Here is a 14,754-nt window from a genome sequence, read left to right as displayed (position 1 = left end):
AGAATTCAACCCCCTTCTTCTGTTTTTCTCACCTTCGTAGCTTTCTCTTCAATTCGGCCTTTCAAATTAAGAGGGTCCCTAAAGATGAGTTATAACCCTAAATTCATACTAAGATTCAATTATATTATAAACCAAGCAATTCACTATTGCCTTGGTTGATTAGAGGCGAGGGTTGTTAATCCTAACATTGCTCAATCTAGGATGTGGTATAGAAACATATATATACAAATAACTCATACTTTATATTATAAGTTAGATAAAAACTTTATTAAAACAATCCAACAATAAGAAGGGGTTCATCGTGAAGCTCTACTCAAAGAGGTTAAGTCGCTCATGGAAACGGACATCATTACAAAATAATTGAAAAACACACCCTAGAGAGAACAAGAGGAGGATGGAGATCCTCTTCCTTAAAGCTCTTGATGCTTGACCCTTGCCTTGCCACCGCTAGTTTTTTGAATGAGTTAAAGTGTATGCAACGGTCTCTATTTATAGTTCAAGGTTTCTTAGGGGTTAAGAGAGTGAAAATAGGGGTTTTCCACCAAAAGGGACTTCCCAATCAGCACTCCCTAGTCTAGTCCATGTGCGGCGCGCATGGGGAAGTAGCTAAAGCTCCTCCATGCACAGGGGCACATGGCCTCGTGCGGAGAGGAATATGAGGCAACCCCTCAAGTGCGATTTCAGCTATTTTCGCTCGTCCTTCCGTCTTATCGATTTCAGCTAAAAATCATTGTCTTTAATCTTCATATCATTGATCCTTCACATGATGTCTAGATTTCTCGATTTGCATGATTTCTCACTAGAAAACGCTAAAAACACCTATGAAAATGCATGATAAAAGTAAATTACAACGACTCGAGTGAAAAAAATACAAAACGTTCCTCAAACTAGTGACAATTCCTCTAATTGACTTATAATTTTCCTTCAAATGCAAGAAAATATACTAAAAACATGCTACAAATATCATATGTTATTCCATCATCACTTTACATGCATCATTCTTATTTAGTGACTATTATGAAAAGGAAAGAAATATACTACAAAACGAGTGAAAATGCGTATTAAAAAATGTAATTAAAAATAAACTAAAGTAATTAATATTGGCCTTACATCATTATAAAAGAAATTGATGAACTTATATTTAATTACGCTTTATTTTTTCAGCATTAATTTTAATTATTAGATGGACTATAGAGACTTGTCATGTAGGTAGATGTCATCTTAAGAAGAGGTTTTGAACAAAGGGTGACATTGTTACATGGACGTGCCACATCGGCAGAATGCAACATAATCACGTAAAAATCAATTCAATTTATAAAATAAAAATAGAAGCCATAATAAAGAAGATCCAATGTATTATAATTGATTCTTTGCTTTTTTTATTCAACAAGTTGATGTGTTACCTTTTTGTCTATACTTTTTATTCATTAATTTATTATTTCCCTTTTGTTTACTGCTAAATTTAATGGTTGTCATACAATCAATATTTTATGTGGTTACTTCTCACCGATTGCAATTGCCATCAAATTAACCATTGTTGGCAAGCATGTATGTGTTTCAATTGTTGTTTAATGATGTATTTTTTACGAAAATAGATGAATGGTTCATTTTCCATGTCTTTGTGGATCAATAAACACAATACTTTGATGCTAGAAATTGCAATATCACATACCAACATAATATAATGTTGGTTGTCTTCTCTCTATTATGAAAGAGTAGATAATACTAATAATAATGAAAGGTTGGTGAATAAAAATGAACTTTAATTATTTGTAAAATTGGGTATATCTTATATGAGTTAAAGGGTCAAATATGATCTACCAAAAAAAAATACGGTCAAATATGATTCAACTGTATACTTTAGAGACATTTAATATTATTTTTTTCTAATTTTAAAGACAAGTTTCTTCCAACAACATATTTATTAAAAACTATTCAATTGATGGAAACATAAATAGAGGGACTTTAGTATATAATAATGTGATCAATCCATTTTATATATGTTACATAAAAAGGTGAAAATAAATGGCTGAAACTCTCAAAATTGTTTATATTGTGATCCTTTTGGTTTTCCTATGTCTTGTTGTTGTTGACGGCATATCGATTTATGGTTATGCCATGTCCTCATTCTCATTTTTTTGTTAATTTTATATATAATCTTTTACCCGTTTTTATAATATTTCTTTATCTTTGTCTAACATTACAGTGCGATGTGCAAGTACTAACGAGTGTTATACAACATTTAAGTTTGCTCCTCGAGGAAGTATGAGGTGCCTTGAAGGTTATTGTAAACACCTCAAAAATTTTAAGGTAACACAATTTCTCTATTGCGTATAAATCTTTCACTTTATTTGCTCACACTAATGGTGTTACTCTTATAATTTCTCTTACATATTCATATATTTTTCTGAACTTTCAATTTCTTTGATAGCCTTAAATGTATGTTAAATATTTTTCAAAGACACACACACATACATAGATACATAAACAAATCTCAAACCATTAGATTAAAATAGAGGGTTGAGATTAAAACACTCATTTAATTAATAAACATGTCTCCCTGTAGTCGATTTGTATTCCATTCAAAACCTATCCTGCATAACCGATGGAAGCCAAACCCAAGTTCACCTTCGGTAACGGCGCTGCCCTCATCTTCTGTGATCGTCAACTTTTTGGTGCAGATGGATCCGCAACATCTTACGTAGATTAAAGTAAAACAAATAATAAAAACCCAAATAGGTGATACATAACAGTCCTAATAGGGTGTTCAAAACTTGATGTGTATAACTTGAATAGTTATGGTTTGTTGGATTATTGTAGCAGTACTCCCGGCAAATTTGACAAGGATCTGCATATTTACCCTGAGAGTCTGGTATCACCGCAATGGTATTATTATTTTTCAGTAACATTGATGGTTGAATTAAAGTCACTACTTTGAAGGAATTCAATTAATGTTTGTTGCGATCTTGTTTTTATACTATTCAGAAAAAAAGTATGTTTATGTTGTGTTGTAGCAATAGACTTGTATGATATTAGTTGTGGTTTACTTTACATGTAGAACCAGTGCACTCACTATTTTCATCTACACTTGCAAGATTAATTTGTCTGTCCATGTAGGCTTAATAGTCTATGTATGCTTAACAATCTATGCATGCCTTTCTCATTACAGTTACAATCAAATTATCAAAATCACAATCAATTGTGAGAAAAATTAAGTCTTTCTCCAAGAATGTAGCTAAGTTAACAATGATATGTTAGTAGATTTGCTTTGATCCTGTAATTGAAGAACAACTTAAGGCTGCTGCTTTTTGTGTAATAGATCGCTGCATAATTACTTGCGGGTAGTTGGGTTTGGAAATTTGGTGCTAAAGGGGGTTGTTGTCATTTATTCGAAGGGGATCCTCATATTGTGGTAAGATGACTTTTGTTGATTTAGTATCAAGTAGAGTATACATGCTGCTTTCGAAGGGGATGTGTGGTAGTACTAGACAGGATAATATTAGAAATGACAATGTTAAGAGAGAGTTGGGGTAGTGCCTATTGTAGAAAAGATTCTGAAAATTGGCTTAGGTGGTTTGGACATGTAGAGAGAAGACTTGTAGATTTTGAAGTAAGGAGCGTATATATGATGGGGAGTAGTCAAATCACTAGGTAGAGGGAGACCTAGAACAACTATAAAAGAAGCTATTAAGAAAACCATAGAGATTAATGAGTTGGATAGAGATATGATGTATGATATAACATTGTGGTGTCGTGGAATGTATATAGCCAACCCCACTAAATTGGATAAGGCTCGGTTGTTATTTGTTCATGTTCATTGTTCATTTTCAATTATTGTTATGTACATGTTTATATCTTAAAATTTGTTTTTGTGTACAAAATTGCATCATTTATTTTTATGTTATAATTTAAAATTTCATCTTTGATTTTGAACAGTTTCTTTTTGTTTTTTGTAGGCTAAACATAGTGAAAAGAGAAACAGATGAAAAAGGAAGCAAAAACTAGGATTCAAGAAACATTATTTAACACATGGTAAGGGAAGAACTAGAGAGACGGGCCCAAAGCTTGTTTTGCAAAGATTATTATGCTATGTATGTATACACTGGTGCTGCATGTGTATCTTTAATCTGTTTCTGTATTTTTTAAAGTATACGTTGGTATGCTATGTACTTTACCTCATCTGGTGCATGTGTATCTTTAATCTGGTGCTGCATTGTTCATTTTCAATTATTGTTATGCTATGTACTTTACCTCATCTCTATCTAAAAAGGGATTTCAAACACTTTTAACTTTAATTTCAAGGAACAATATCATAATTAAAGAAAAGTTTAACTTATATTGTTCCTTGAAATTGTTTCTATTATCATGGAATTTAACTTATTCTTTAATTAAAAATTTAAATAACATTATACAAAATATAAAAGTGTAATTTGAATAATTTAAATGAAGGATATAATTAGAAGATTAAAAAGTCAGCTCAAAATCATGAACCTCGTTTGTTTAGATTATAAGATATACAATATGTGAGTTGTTGAACCTATAACTTCTTTATAATTTACTGAGTTTTAAAATCCAAGAGTTAAACACTTGAAAAATGTATTTATTCACCAATAGTGGGATAATATCATGATACGGTAACCTACCATACACAAACATCTTTATATAATAAAAACCATACACATGAATCTCAAATCGAACCTAAATTTATATGCTTAAGAATTTCATACAAAAAGAATTAAGAAAATTGAGCCTCTATCATTAACAAGACCTAATGCAATAAAGAATAGACTTTTGTCCAAGAAAACCAAGTTTAGGACTTTCCTAAATGGCTAAATCTAAACCACAAATGTTGGAGTCATTAATTTGACATCAACAGCTTCTACAAATGCAATATGTGCTAAATAAAAGAGAGAAAAAAACCTAGCTAACTAACAATAAATTTTAGCTTTAGTTGAAATTAACTTCTTCATCTAATTTTTCAGTAACTCTCTTATTTAACTATTCCATAAACATTTGGTAAAAAAAAAAAAAACTATTCCATAAACATCCATAACACCATCTTAAGAACCATAAAACTTTTAATTGAAAAACTTCCCTAAGAAATAAAAACAAGGCCTATAAATTTACATTAATTAAAAAACTATGCAATAACAACAACTAAATCTTATCCCATTAAGTGAGGTCGGCTACATGAATCGAATTACGTCATAATGTTTTATTATAAACAATGAGTAAATTCAACTCATTAATCTCTTTATCTTTCATACTAGTTTAGTTTTTTCTAGGTCTTCTTCTACCTCTTGTGATTAGACTATCCTAGGCCTGTTTAAGATTCAGTTTTTGAAGTTCAAAAACTGAATCGAAACGAACTTTTAAAACAGTTTGGTAAAACTGAACCGAACCGTTCACAATTTCACCCGAGTTGAACTGAACTGATTTTATGGTTTGGTGCACCATAAACTGGTTTTTGAACCAAACCAGTGATGTTTGGAAACCAAATTGTTCCTGAACTATTCATCCCTCACCCCATAAATTATTCACATAACATAAACAATCATTCATACTAAACCGTGGGAGAAAAATTTAATTTGTGAAATCGAAAAGATTGCAGAAATGTCTTTGTCGCTGCATCATCACAGTCCCTCTCTTCCAAATCTCGCTAACAACAATCAGTGCTATTTTTGAGGTTTTGAGTTACAACGGATGCACATAACATGTTTGATAAATTTCTCAAATGAAAATTCAGCATGCATTTCTTGTTGAACTCCGCTTTCAAACGCTATTGGCTCCAAAATACGAGTACCCACAAGTTCCAATTACTTTCAGTGTCCCTCTTTTCCACATTGCACCCAATATCTACACCACCCCTGTTGCAAGACCTCTGCGACATTGTCACCAGCACTGTTGGTGGACTAGATGATCTAGAATCATGTCTAAATAAGTTTAAGGGTTCTTTAACTTCACCACTTGTTGCTCAAGTTATTGATTCCGTTAAACATGAGGCACACACTAGAAGATTGCTCAGATTCTTCTTATGGTCGAATAAGAATTTGAGTAATGATTTGGAAGATAAGGATTATAATTATGCTCTTAGAGTTTTTATCGAAAAGAAAGATTACACGGCTATGGATATCTTGCTTGGAGATTTCAAGAAGCAGGGTAGAGTCATGGAGGCTCAAACTTTTGGTGTTGTAGCGGAGACTTATGTTAAACTCGGAAAAGAAGACGAAGCATTGGGTATTTTCAAGAATTTGGATAAGTATAAATGTCTTATTGATGAATTCACGGTTACTGCTATTATTAATGCTCTTTGCTCTAAAGGGCATGCTAAGAGAGCTGAAGGTGTAGCTTGGCATCACAAAGACAAGATTAAAGGAGCGCTACCTTGTGTTTATAGAAGTCTTCTTTATGGTTGGTCTCTGGAGAGGAATGTGAAGGAATCTCGGAGAATTATTCAAGAGATGAAGACAAATGGGGTAACCCCAGATTTAGTTTGCTATAATACATTCCTTAGGTGCCTTTGTGAAAGAAATCTCAGAAATAATCCTTCCGGACTTGTGCTGGAAGCTTTGAATGTGATGATGGAGATGAGGTCTTATAAGGTTTTTCCAACTTCAATCAGTTACAACATTTTGCTTTCTTGTTTGGGGAAGACTAGAAGAGTTAAGGAATCTTGTCAAATACTTGAAGCAATGAACAAATCTGGTGTTGCTCCAGATTGGGTTAGCTATTATCTGGTGTCAAGGGTTTTGTTTCTGAGTGGTAGATTTGGTAAAGGGAAAGAGATAGTGGATCAAATGATTGAAAAAGGTTTGGTACCAAACCATAAGTTTTATTACAGTTTGATTGGTATTCTCTGTGGGGTTGAAAGGGTAAATCATGCTCTTGATTTGTTTGAGAAAATGAAAGGAAGCTCAGTGGGAGGTTATGGACCGGTTTATGATGTGCTCATTCCAAAGCTTTGTAGAGGAGGGGATTTTGAAAAGGGAAGAGAGCTTTGGGATGAAGGCACATATATGGGCATCACTCTTCAATGTTCAAAGGATGTTTTGGATCCTTCAATAACAGAAGTATATATACCTAAAAGACCAGAAAAAATCAACGTTGTGGATAGCCCAAAAGCCAAGTCTCAGCAGAAACTTTCAAATTATTTTGAGAGAATGAAAATGAGAAAAGCTGCAGCATGGAAGAAGAAAACGAAAAAGAAATCTGAAGCATCTTAATTTGTAATTTATGTAGTCTTTGTGAACAAACAATTTATAATAATACATTAACTTTGTATTACTGCAGGTTTGTGCTTAGCAACCATATGCTCTCTTTATTGTTGAATTTAAAACTTTGCATGAAAAAACCTTTGTGATCTACCAATTAAACTGCATCTTATCCTTTGTCAATTTAAGTTCATAATACTTAACTGTGCTTTTTATACATGTTAGCAAGTCATAGTCAATTTAAGTTCATATTTTACTGTGATTTTATACATGTTAGTTAGTCATACGGTCATACCGTTTCCTTCAATCCAACTTGATCCCAAGGTAGATCTTAGACAAACCAATCCACCAGATTGGTATAGATTGGGGGCCCCCTTTTAGGTTAGGCCAAAACACCTTGCTTTTTTGGACTAGTGAGTAAATTTTTCCACTTTCTGATCACTGAATTACTTTGGCCTGTGGTATAGTTTACTACAGTACTGGTAGGTGAAGAGATATTACCACGCAACGCAATACATGCATAGAAAAAGAAGCATGATTGGAAAAGCTTGAAGGAGAAGCTTCCATTGGTAGGATACTAGTCTAGGATGTCCTTTACAAAGGCATCTAAGTACAAAGGATACTAAGCATAGAAGGGAAGCTGTGTCTAAGCATTGAAGGATGTCCTTTACCCCCTGTCATCCATACTAATCACCATTGCAGTTGGCTATGATTCTGTTTTCTCTATGATTAATTAAACTCATAATTAATTTTTTAGGTTTATCTGGTATGATAAAAATGCTAATTTTTCTAAGTTGCATATGCTGATATGTGAATCTAAAAAGGTAGACATTATTACAAGTTACAACATGGAGATACTGAGAAAACGAGAGCATGATTTTGAAATCTGGCACATGGGTAATTGCATTCATTGGCACATGGAAGTTAATGAACAGAAATAGACAGGATTCACGTATGGGGATCTTGTGGGGTCTTTTTAATTGAAGGATACTATCTTGTTGAATGTATACGTTATTTATATTCTATATTCTATGATTATAAAATTTAATAACTACTGAAATATACAATCTTATCTTATTTTAATTATTTAACACGTAATCAAACTTATATTTTTTGTATCTTTTGTTTCAATTTTTTCCTATAATTTCTCTTTTTAAAAACCGTCAATTAAAATAAAATAAAACAAATTCAGCCAATTAAAACAAATTTGCCCTCAATCAAAACAAATTTTCCTATAATAAGTCACTTTAAAAACAAATTTTCTTGTAACTCGCTTCTCACTTAATTCTGGGAGACAACCCACCTATTTTGGGGTGAAAGTGGATGTGAATCACAAACACCTTACGAAAAAGATGAGTGATATTTGAACAACCAAAATCAAACAACTTTAGTGACAACCTTTTTTCCTCTCTTCTTATTGGACAATAACAATAAATAGAGAGAAAAAGAAAGAGAGAGAATAAAAGTACAATGAGAGTATGAGAGAGAAAGTTATCACAAAAGTTGTTTAAAAGTGGTTGTTCAAATATCATTTCTCTGCGGAAAAAAGCAGTGCACTTCTGAAAGGCTATGGGTTGACCCCAAGTAAAATTGTTCAAAGTTGTAGCTCCTTTTAAGCACCATTTGACTAAGTCGGTTTATGGGTGCGCTTCATCTTCACAACCTGTAATGGGTTGGGAATGAGAGGGAGTTCATAAAAGAAGACTTGACCCTCCTTATTTTCCACTTATCTTTTACTTTTAAGAAGAAGTGGGGCCAAACACAATTTTAATAAAGCTCTTAATAAAAGAAGTGACTTTTTTGTAAAGAAGGAAATCCAACAAAAATGACTTTGAAAATAAGATAAAAAAATGAACTTTTTTTTTTTTTTTGAAAGGGAACATATTTCATTAAGAAAAAGCTGGTATACAGCTTAAAGGATTACAACTGACAGAGTTTTGAGGAACATAAACAGGAAATAAGGAGCTAGCAGGAGCTGCCCCAAGCCAAGTACTAGTGCCCACAATTTTTGCCAGAGCAGCTAAATTATGTGCATCAGAATTCTGCCCTCTACTAATAAACATAATACAAACATCCGACAAACTAGACATTAAGTCTCTACAGTCTTGAGCTACCATATTGATTGATGCAAAACTGGATTTTCCATTGATACAGTTGACTACATTTGCTGCATCAGAGTGAATGGTTACAGAGTTGATTCCATGTTCAGTGAGAGCTTGGAGAGCCCATCTCACACCTAGCGCTTCAGCCACAATGGGATCAACACCAATCTCCTCCTTCTTGCACTTGCTAAGCACCACCTCCCCTCTTTGGTTTCGAATGATTAATCCCCACACAGTTGGGCCGCTCAGGCAGCACCCAGCGTCCACAAAAGCAGAAAACAGAGTTGTAACCGGCTGCGTCAGAGGAGCTGTTCTGGCATTCCTGCTGCACCTTCTAGGATTGGCTTCATTAAACTCAATAACAAAGCCCAAAGCTTCATTTTCCAGACTTACTGGGTTAATAGGAGTCCCCTTAAAAACTGTGGCGTTTCGGCCTGCCCAAAACTTCCATAACCGTGTGCAAAACAGTTGGACACCCCAAGGGTCTTTGCAAGTTAACCATTTTAGGATCCAGTCATGTAAATCAATATCGTTTGGGATATGGGAACCCAAGTGGGAAGCAAACAGGGATAATTTGAACAGATTACACTTCAAAAAGAGGTGATGTGAGGATTCATTTTCAACATGACAGAGGGGACATTGAAGATCAAGAAGAATACCTTTGTTTTTGAGATTTGTTCTAGTAGGTAGGATGTTCTTTGCAAGCCTCCACATAAAATTTTTAATTTTGTTTGGAATGGGTGCACGCCAGATTTCTTTCCACAACTTATCTCTTTGCGGCGTTGAAGGACCCGGTTGAAGTCTTGCTTTCTCCTCACATAAGAGGTGGTACGCAGACCTAACAGAAAACTCTCCATCCTTCTCCCAATGCCACACCAACTTGTCCGCAGGAAGTCTCATGGAGAGGGGAGTGTTGACAATGTTTTGAGCGACATCTCTCTCAAAATTTGCGAAAATCACCTCCCTATTCCATTGCTTGGTGTCTTCATCAATAAGTTCCTTTACACAAGCATCAACATGTATAGTGAGACTTCCCTCCCCCGGTTCAAGGAGTTTCAAATCCGGCATCCAAATATCCTTCCAAATCCGCACTTTCCTTCCATTACCAATCTTCCACATTCCCCCTTTTGCAAGCAGCCCCCGCGCACTAAGAATGCTTTTCCACGCGAAACTAGGTAGGTATCCTTCTTTAGCATCTAGAAACTCGCCCTTTGGATAATACCTGCTCTTGAACACCTTTTCTAAAAGGGATGACTCCCCTGCCACAAGTCTCCAGCAATGCTTCCCTAATAAAGCCTTGTTAAATTCCTCCATACCTCTAAATCCCAAACCACCATCAGCTTTGGCCTTGGACATTCTTTCCCAGCTCATCCAATGTATCTTCTTTTGGTCCGTGTTCGAGCCCCACCAAAACTTAGCTAGCATTGAATCAATCTCTTTACAACAACCCACTGGCATTTTATAGCAGCTCAAAATGTAATTAGGAATGGCTTGAGCAACCGCTTTGATGAGAGTCTCCTTGCCGGCTCTAGATAGGAACCGCTCCTTCCATCCTTTCACCTTCTTCCAAACCCGATCCATGACAACTGAAAAGACTACCTTTTTAGATCTTCCAAAAGGAATAGGAAATCCAAGGTATCTAGACTGAGCCTCTACCGCCTTTGCACCCATCATATTACAGATCATATTTTTCTCTTCTAACTGCACATTTCGGCTAAAGGAGGCTTCAGACTTGTCAAGGTTCACCATTTGGCCTGAAGCTTGTTGGTAAGTAGCAAGTATATTGAGGATCTTGGACGCCTCATGAGGAGTTGCCCTTGAGAAAAGCAGACTGTCATCAGCAAAGAAAAGATGAGATAATTGTGGAGCTGATCTTGCCACTTTGATGCCATGGATCTCTTTTAGGGAGGCTGCCTTGTGAAGTAAACCTGAAAGAACATCAGCACACAAAATAAAAAGATAAGGTGAGAGTGGGTCCCCCTGCCGTAAACCCCTTTCAGGTTTAAAGGAGGAGCTAGGCTGACCATTAATGAGAATCTGGTAAGACACCGTTGATATACATCTCATAATGAGCTCCACCATATGACTTGGGTACCCCATGGAAGTGAGGGCTTGTTTCACAAAAGGCCATTCCACACGATCATACGCCTTTGACATATCCAGCTTAAGAGCCATGACCCCTTTATAAAAAAATGAACTTTGGGAGTAACTTTTCGGAGGTATATTTGCTTTTCCTCCTTCGATTCTTGCACATGCCATTATATTTTTTATTTTATTATTTTTTCTATTTCTGCTTTCTGCTACACATTTTCTTGTTGCAGCCGCTGACAAGTACTGGTGCAGGTACATCAAGTTTGTTTATATTTTATTCTTTTGAGTTTTCATTTTGTTTTTTTTTTGTCCTTTTGTCACTCCTTTGTATGATATGAATAATATCATTCATGTTTTTTTTTTTTTTGAAAATATCGTTCAAGTTTATGATGTGTTATGTTTTTAGTATTGGATTATTTTCAAACTCTTTCAATTTAATTTATGATAATGTTTTCTATAATAATTTATAAATTTTCATTTGGTCTAAAAAAATCAGGTCTTTATAAAATTTAATTTATTATTTATTTAAATGTCTTTTATTTTATTTATGATAATTTGTAATAAAATCTCAAAGCTCTTTTAAAAATATTTTGCCAAACAGATTTTAACTTAAAAAAAATAAAAAAATACCAAACAACTTTAACTTCAACTTCAAAGTTTTAATTTTCAACTTTATTCTAAAAGTGATTTTTAGATCTAAGAAATGTAGGGCTAAACGCACCCTTATTCTAAAAACTAGAAACTAATCGAACCTAAAAATAGTTGCGAAAAAAATTAGAAATTAGAAAGATAAAAAATCTAACTTAAAAATAAAGGAAAAAAAAAATCTAAGTATATACAAAATAAATTAATTGAATCGTCTTGTTGAAAAATTGATGCCTAAGTCAAATCTTCTCCACATGAATTGTCGTTTCAACTAGGTAACTAGTTAAACTTATTAAGTCAGTAAATAAAAGCAATAAAATGGAGGAAGTTTGCAAGTTTGATTAGATTGCACAAATTAGTTCAGTCGATTGAGGAAAATTAAAGGGGTTTTAGTGGCGATTAAGATTATTTGAATCCCATCTATTTCCTGGTTGGATTAATGCAAGAAATTATCCCTTATGAAATCAAGGTTCTTTTAAGTGGTTGGTTAGTTCCATGAGATCTAACATCCCTCCAGATGTGAAGTAGCTCTTCTATCATCCTAAAGGTCATACATGCAATACATGATATAGGGTTATCAAGCCTAAAGAGATCATTCAGATAGTTAATTATAGTGGGGAGTTACTCTCTCATAGGTAATTGAAACATAATCATAGTAGAGATTTCTAAATTATCATCTAAAGGAAACATTTTTACTTATGAGTCTTAAAATTTCATCACACACCCTTACTTGTACCTAGAAGATTAAATTGATAGGCATAACTCAATCTTACTAAGGGAAAATAATAAAGTTCATATGCAACGTTTCAAAATTATACCACCTCTGCAACTTATTACTATGTTTAATAAGTATGTCACACTCCTTAAAATTTGTGAAAGAATTAAGCCTTTTGCATATAAAAATTAAACATATATCAACACTGAATTAATTCGATCCAACAAAGAAATATAGTTTCATCTTAAAACCCTAATAAATAGGTGTTTGGTTATGCATGGTAAATAAAGACAAATTTCAAAAGAAATAATACATATTCTTAGAACAAAAGGTTGAGGAGAGACTCTTCGGTTGATGCTCATAGAGTTTGCTTTCCTCTTAAACATCCAAGTATTGAATGAGAATTCGTGAATGAAATCTCTTGTATCATAAGCATCTTATCAGTTGGGTTTGGGTTGAAAAACTGAACTTTTTCCCCAAACTTGCATGGAAAATATAACATTTACCTATTTTTCCCTAGAACCGCATGTGCCCCCACACTAGAAGGCCCGTGCCCCACGCGTAAAATAGAGATTGTGTTCTCTGTTTTGCACACCCGAGGCGCATGGAGGCACACTGTGGGAATGTGGCTTCAGCTCCCGATGTGTTTTTGCCATTTTTTATTCGTCTTTTCGAGTACTTTCTTCTTAAGAATTAGGCTTGGGGCAGAATTTCACCAACTTGTAATGTCTTCAGAGATCTCTAGAATCTTCATTCGTATCTTCCATCTCTTTACAAGGTGTCTTTCTTTGCTGAATTAAATGATTTTTCGATAAAAACACCTATGTACCAAAACAACATGGGTACTAGTAAAACTGTTTTTTTTTATTTTTAAAGAAACCAATTTTTGGCTCTTGATTTTTTATTTAATTTTTTGTGTAGACCAATTTTTATGGTTTATCTACATTTTTCATTCTTTTTCTTTTCTTTTTGATGACCATCATTTACTAGTACATCACCCAAAATTTAAAATGTTGTTAATTTCAAAAAGCAACCCCAAACTTAGTTTCAAATCCTACCAAGTTATAAAAAAAATTATATCTAACTCCAAAGATGTAAAATATATGACATTATAGGTTCAAAATTTGTGAGATGATTCGCTACTTAGTAACAATAAAGAAATATTACATGGGTTTCAAAGGAGTTTAACAAAGGATAATAATAATAATAATAATAATAATAATAATAATAATAATAATAAACTCTAATAATAATAAGGGTTCCCTAGAAAAAAATAAGGGTTGATTGAAAAGGCTCAAGATAACGGACCACAAGTCCGGGCAAAAAATATTCAAACATGGGAACAACATATAAAAAAGAATTATAATAGAAAAGTGTAATATATTTGACTGAAAGTCTCACTGATTATGTTATACGGTAAAAAGATGGTTATTATGCACTAGTTAACACACCTGGGGCACTTGGCAACACACCCAAGGCGTGCTAGTGTCGTCCTTTGGTGTGTTTTCGTTTATTTCTTGGTCTTTTTGAGTGTTTTCTTTCTTAAAACTTGTAATAGATTTTGTCCACTTTGTAATGTCTTCATAGATCTTTTGATTCATCGTCCATTTTCTTCTCAATTCCTCATGAGGTACTTTGCTTTGCCGATTTGCTGATTTTGCATTTAGTTACATCAAAAACACTTAGGAACTGCTTGGTTCGGGAAAATTAAAATTACATGACTCGACATGAAAATATTACAAAATTTCACGAAAATCATAGGAAATTGTTTTAAAACTCCTCTAAATTGGATCAAAACTTAACTAAAATAAACTGTTATTTGTCCTCAAGTAACAAAGAAAAATAAATTTTAAACTTTGCATATTTTTAAAGGAAAACATACCATTTCGAATAAGTTGCTCATATCATTGTCTTGTCTCATTTATAGAATTGACTAACTTACCACTTTCATGCAAACATGACAGGTTTAGAGAAGATAGTTCATACTCTC

At 33.7% G+C, this 14,754-nt stretch overlaps 2 protein-coding genes and 1 long non-coding RNA gene across 3 annotated transcripts; 2 read left to right on the top strand and 1 right to left on the bottom strand.

Annotated features, from left to right (window-relative positions):
- The first annotated feature begins 1,897 nt into the window (after positions 1-1,897).
- On the top strand, positions 1,898-3,984 carry LOC11437838 (uncharacterized). Its single transcript, XR_003007188.2, has 3 exons — positions 1,898-2,015; positions 2,207-2,310; positions 3,957-3,984. It is a non-coding gene; the product is annotated as an uncharacterized lncRNA (long non-coding RNA).
- Positions 3,985-5,376: 1,392 nt separating this feature from the next.
- On the top strand, positions 5,377-7,289 carry LOC25497770 (pentatricopeptide repeat-containing protein At5g61370, mitochondrial). Its single transcript, XM_013592493.3, has one exon. It carries the CDS (start codon positions 5,748-5,750, stop codon positions 7,221-7,223), a length of 1,476 nt encoding a protein of 491 aa, XP_013447947.2. The 5' UTR covers positions 5,377-5,747; the 3' UTR covers positions 7,224-7,289.
- A 1,811-nt stretch (positions 7,290-9,100) lies between these two features.
- LOC112416567 (uncharacterized) lies at positions 9,101-11,488 on the bottom strand. Its single transcript, XM_024770805.1, has one exon. It carries the CDS (start codon positions 11,486-11,488, stop codon positions 9,101-9,103), a length of 2,388 nt encoding a protein of 795 aa, XP_024626573.1.
- Positions 11,489-14,754: the final 3,266 nt, after the last annotated feature.

This window comes from Medicago truncatula, chromosome 7 (assembly GCF_003473485.1).
Source record: "Medicago truncatula cultivar Jemalong A17 chromosome 7, MtrunA17r5.0-ANR, whole genome shotgun sequence".
NCBI classification, from domain to species: Eukaryota; Viridiplantae; Streptophyta; class Magnoliopsida; order Fabales; family Fabaceae; genus Medicago; species Medicago truncatula.
The sequence above is the reverse complement of the archived record's forward strand: the minus strand, read 5'-3'. Positions and strand labels throughout refer to the sequence as shown.

Excerpts from the sequence above, each read along its gene's own strand:
- LOC112416567 (XM_024770805.1), bottom strand. The coding sequence starts at position 11,488 with ATGGCTCTTAAGCTGGATATGTCAAAGGCGTATGATCGTGTGGAATGG.
- LOC25497770 (XM_013592493.3), top strand. The coding sequence starts at position 5,748 with ATGCATTTCTTGTTGAACTCCGCTTTCAAACGCTATTGGCTCCAAAAT.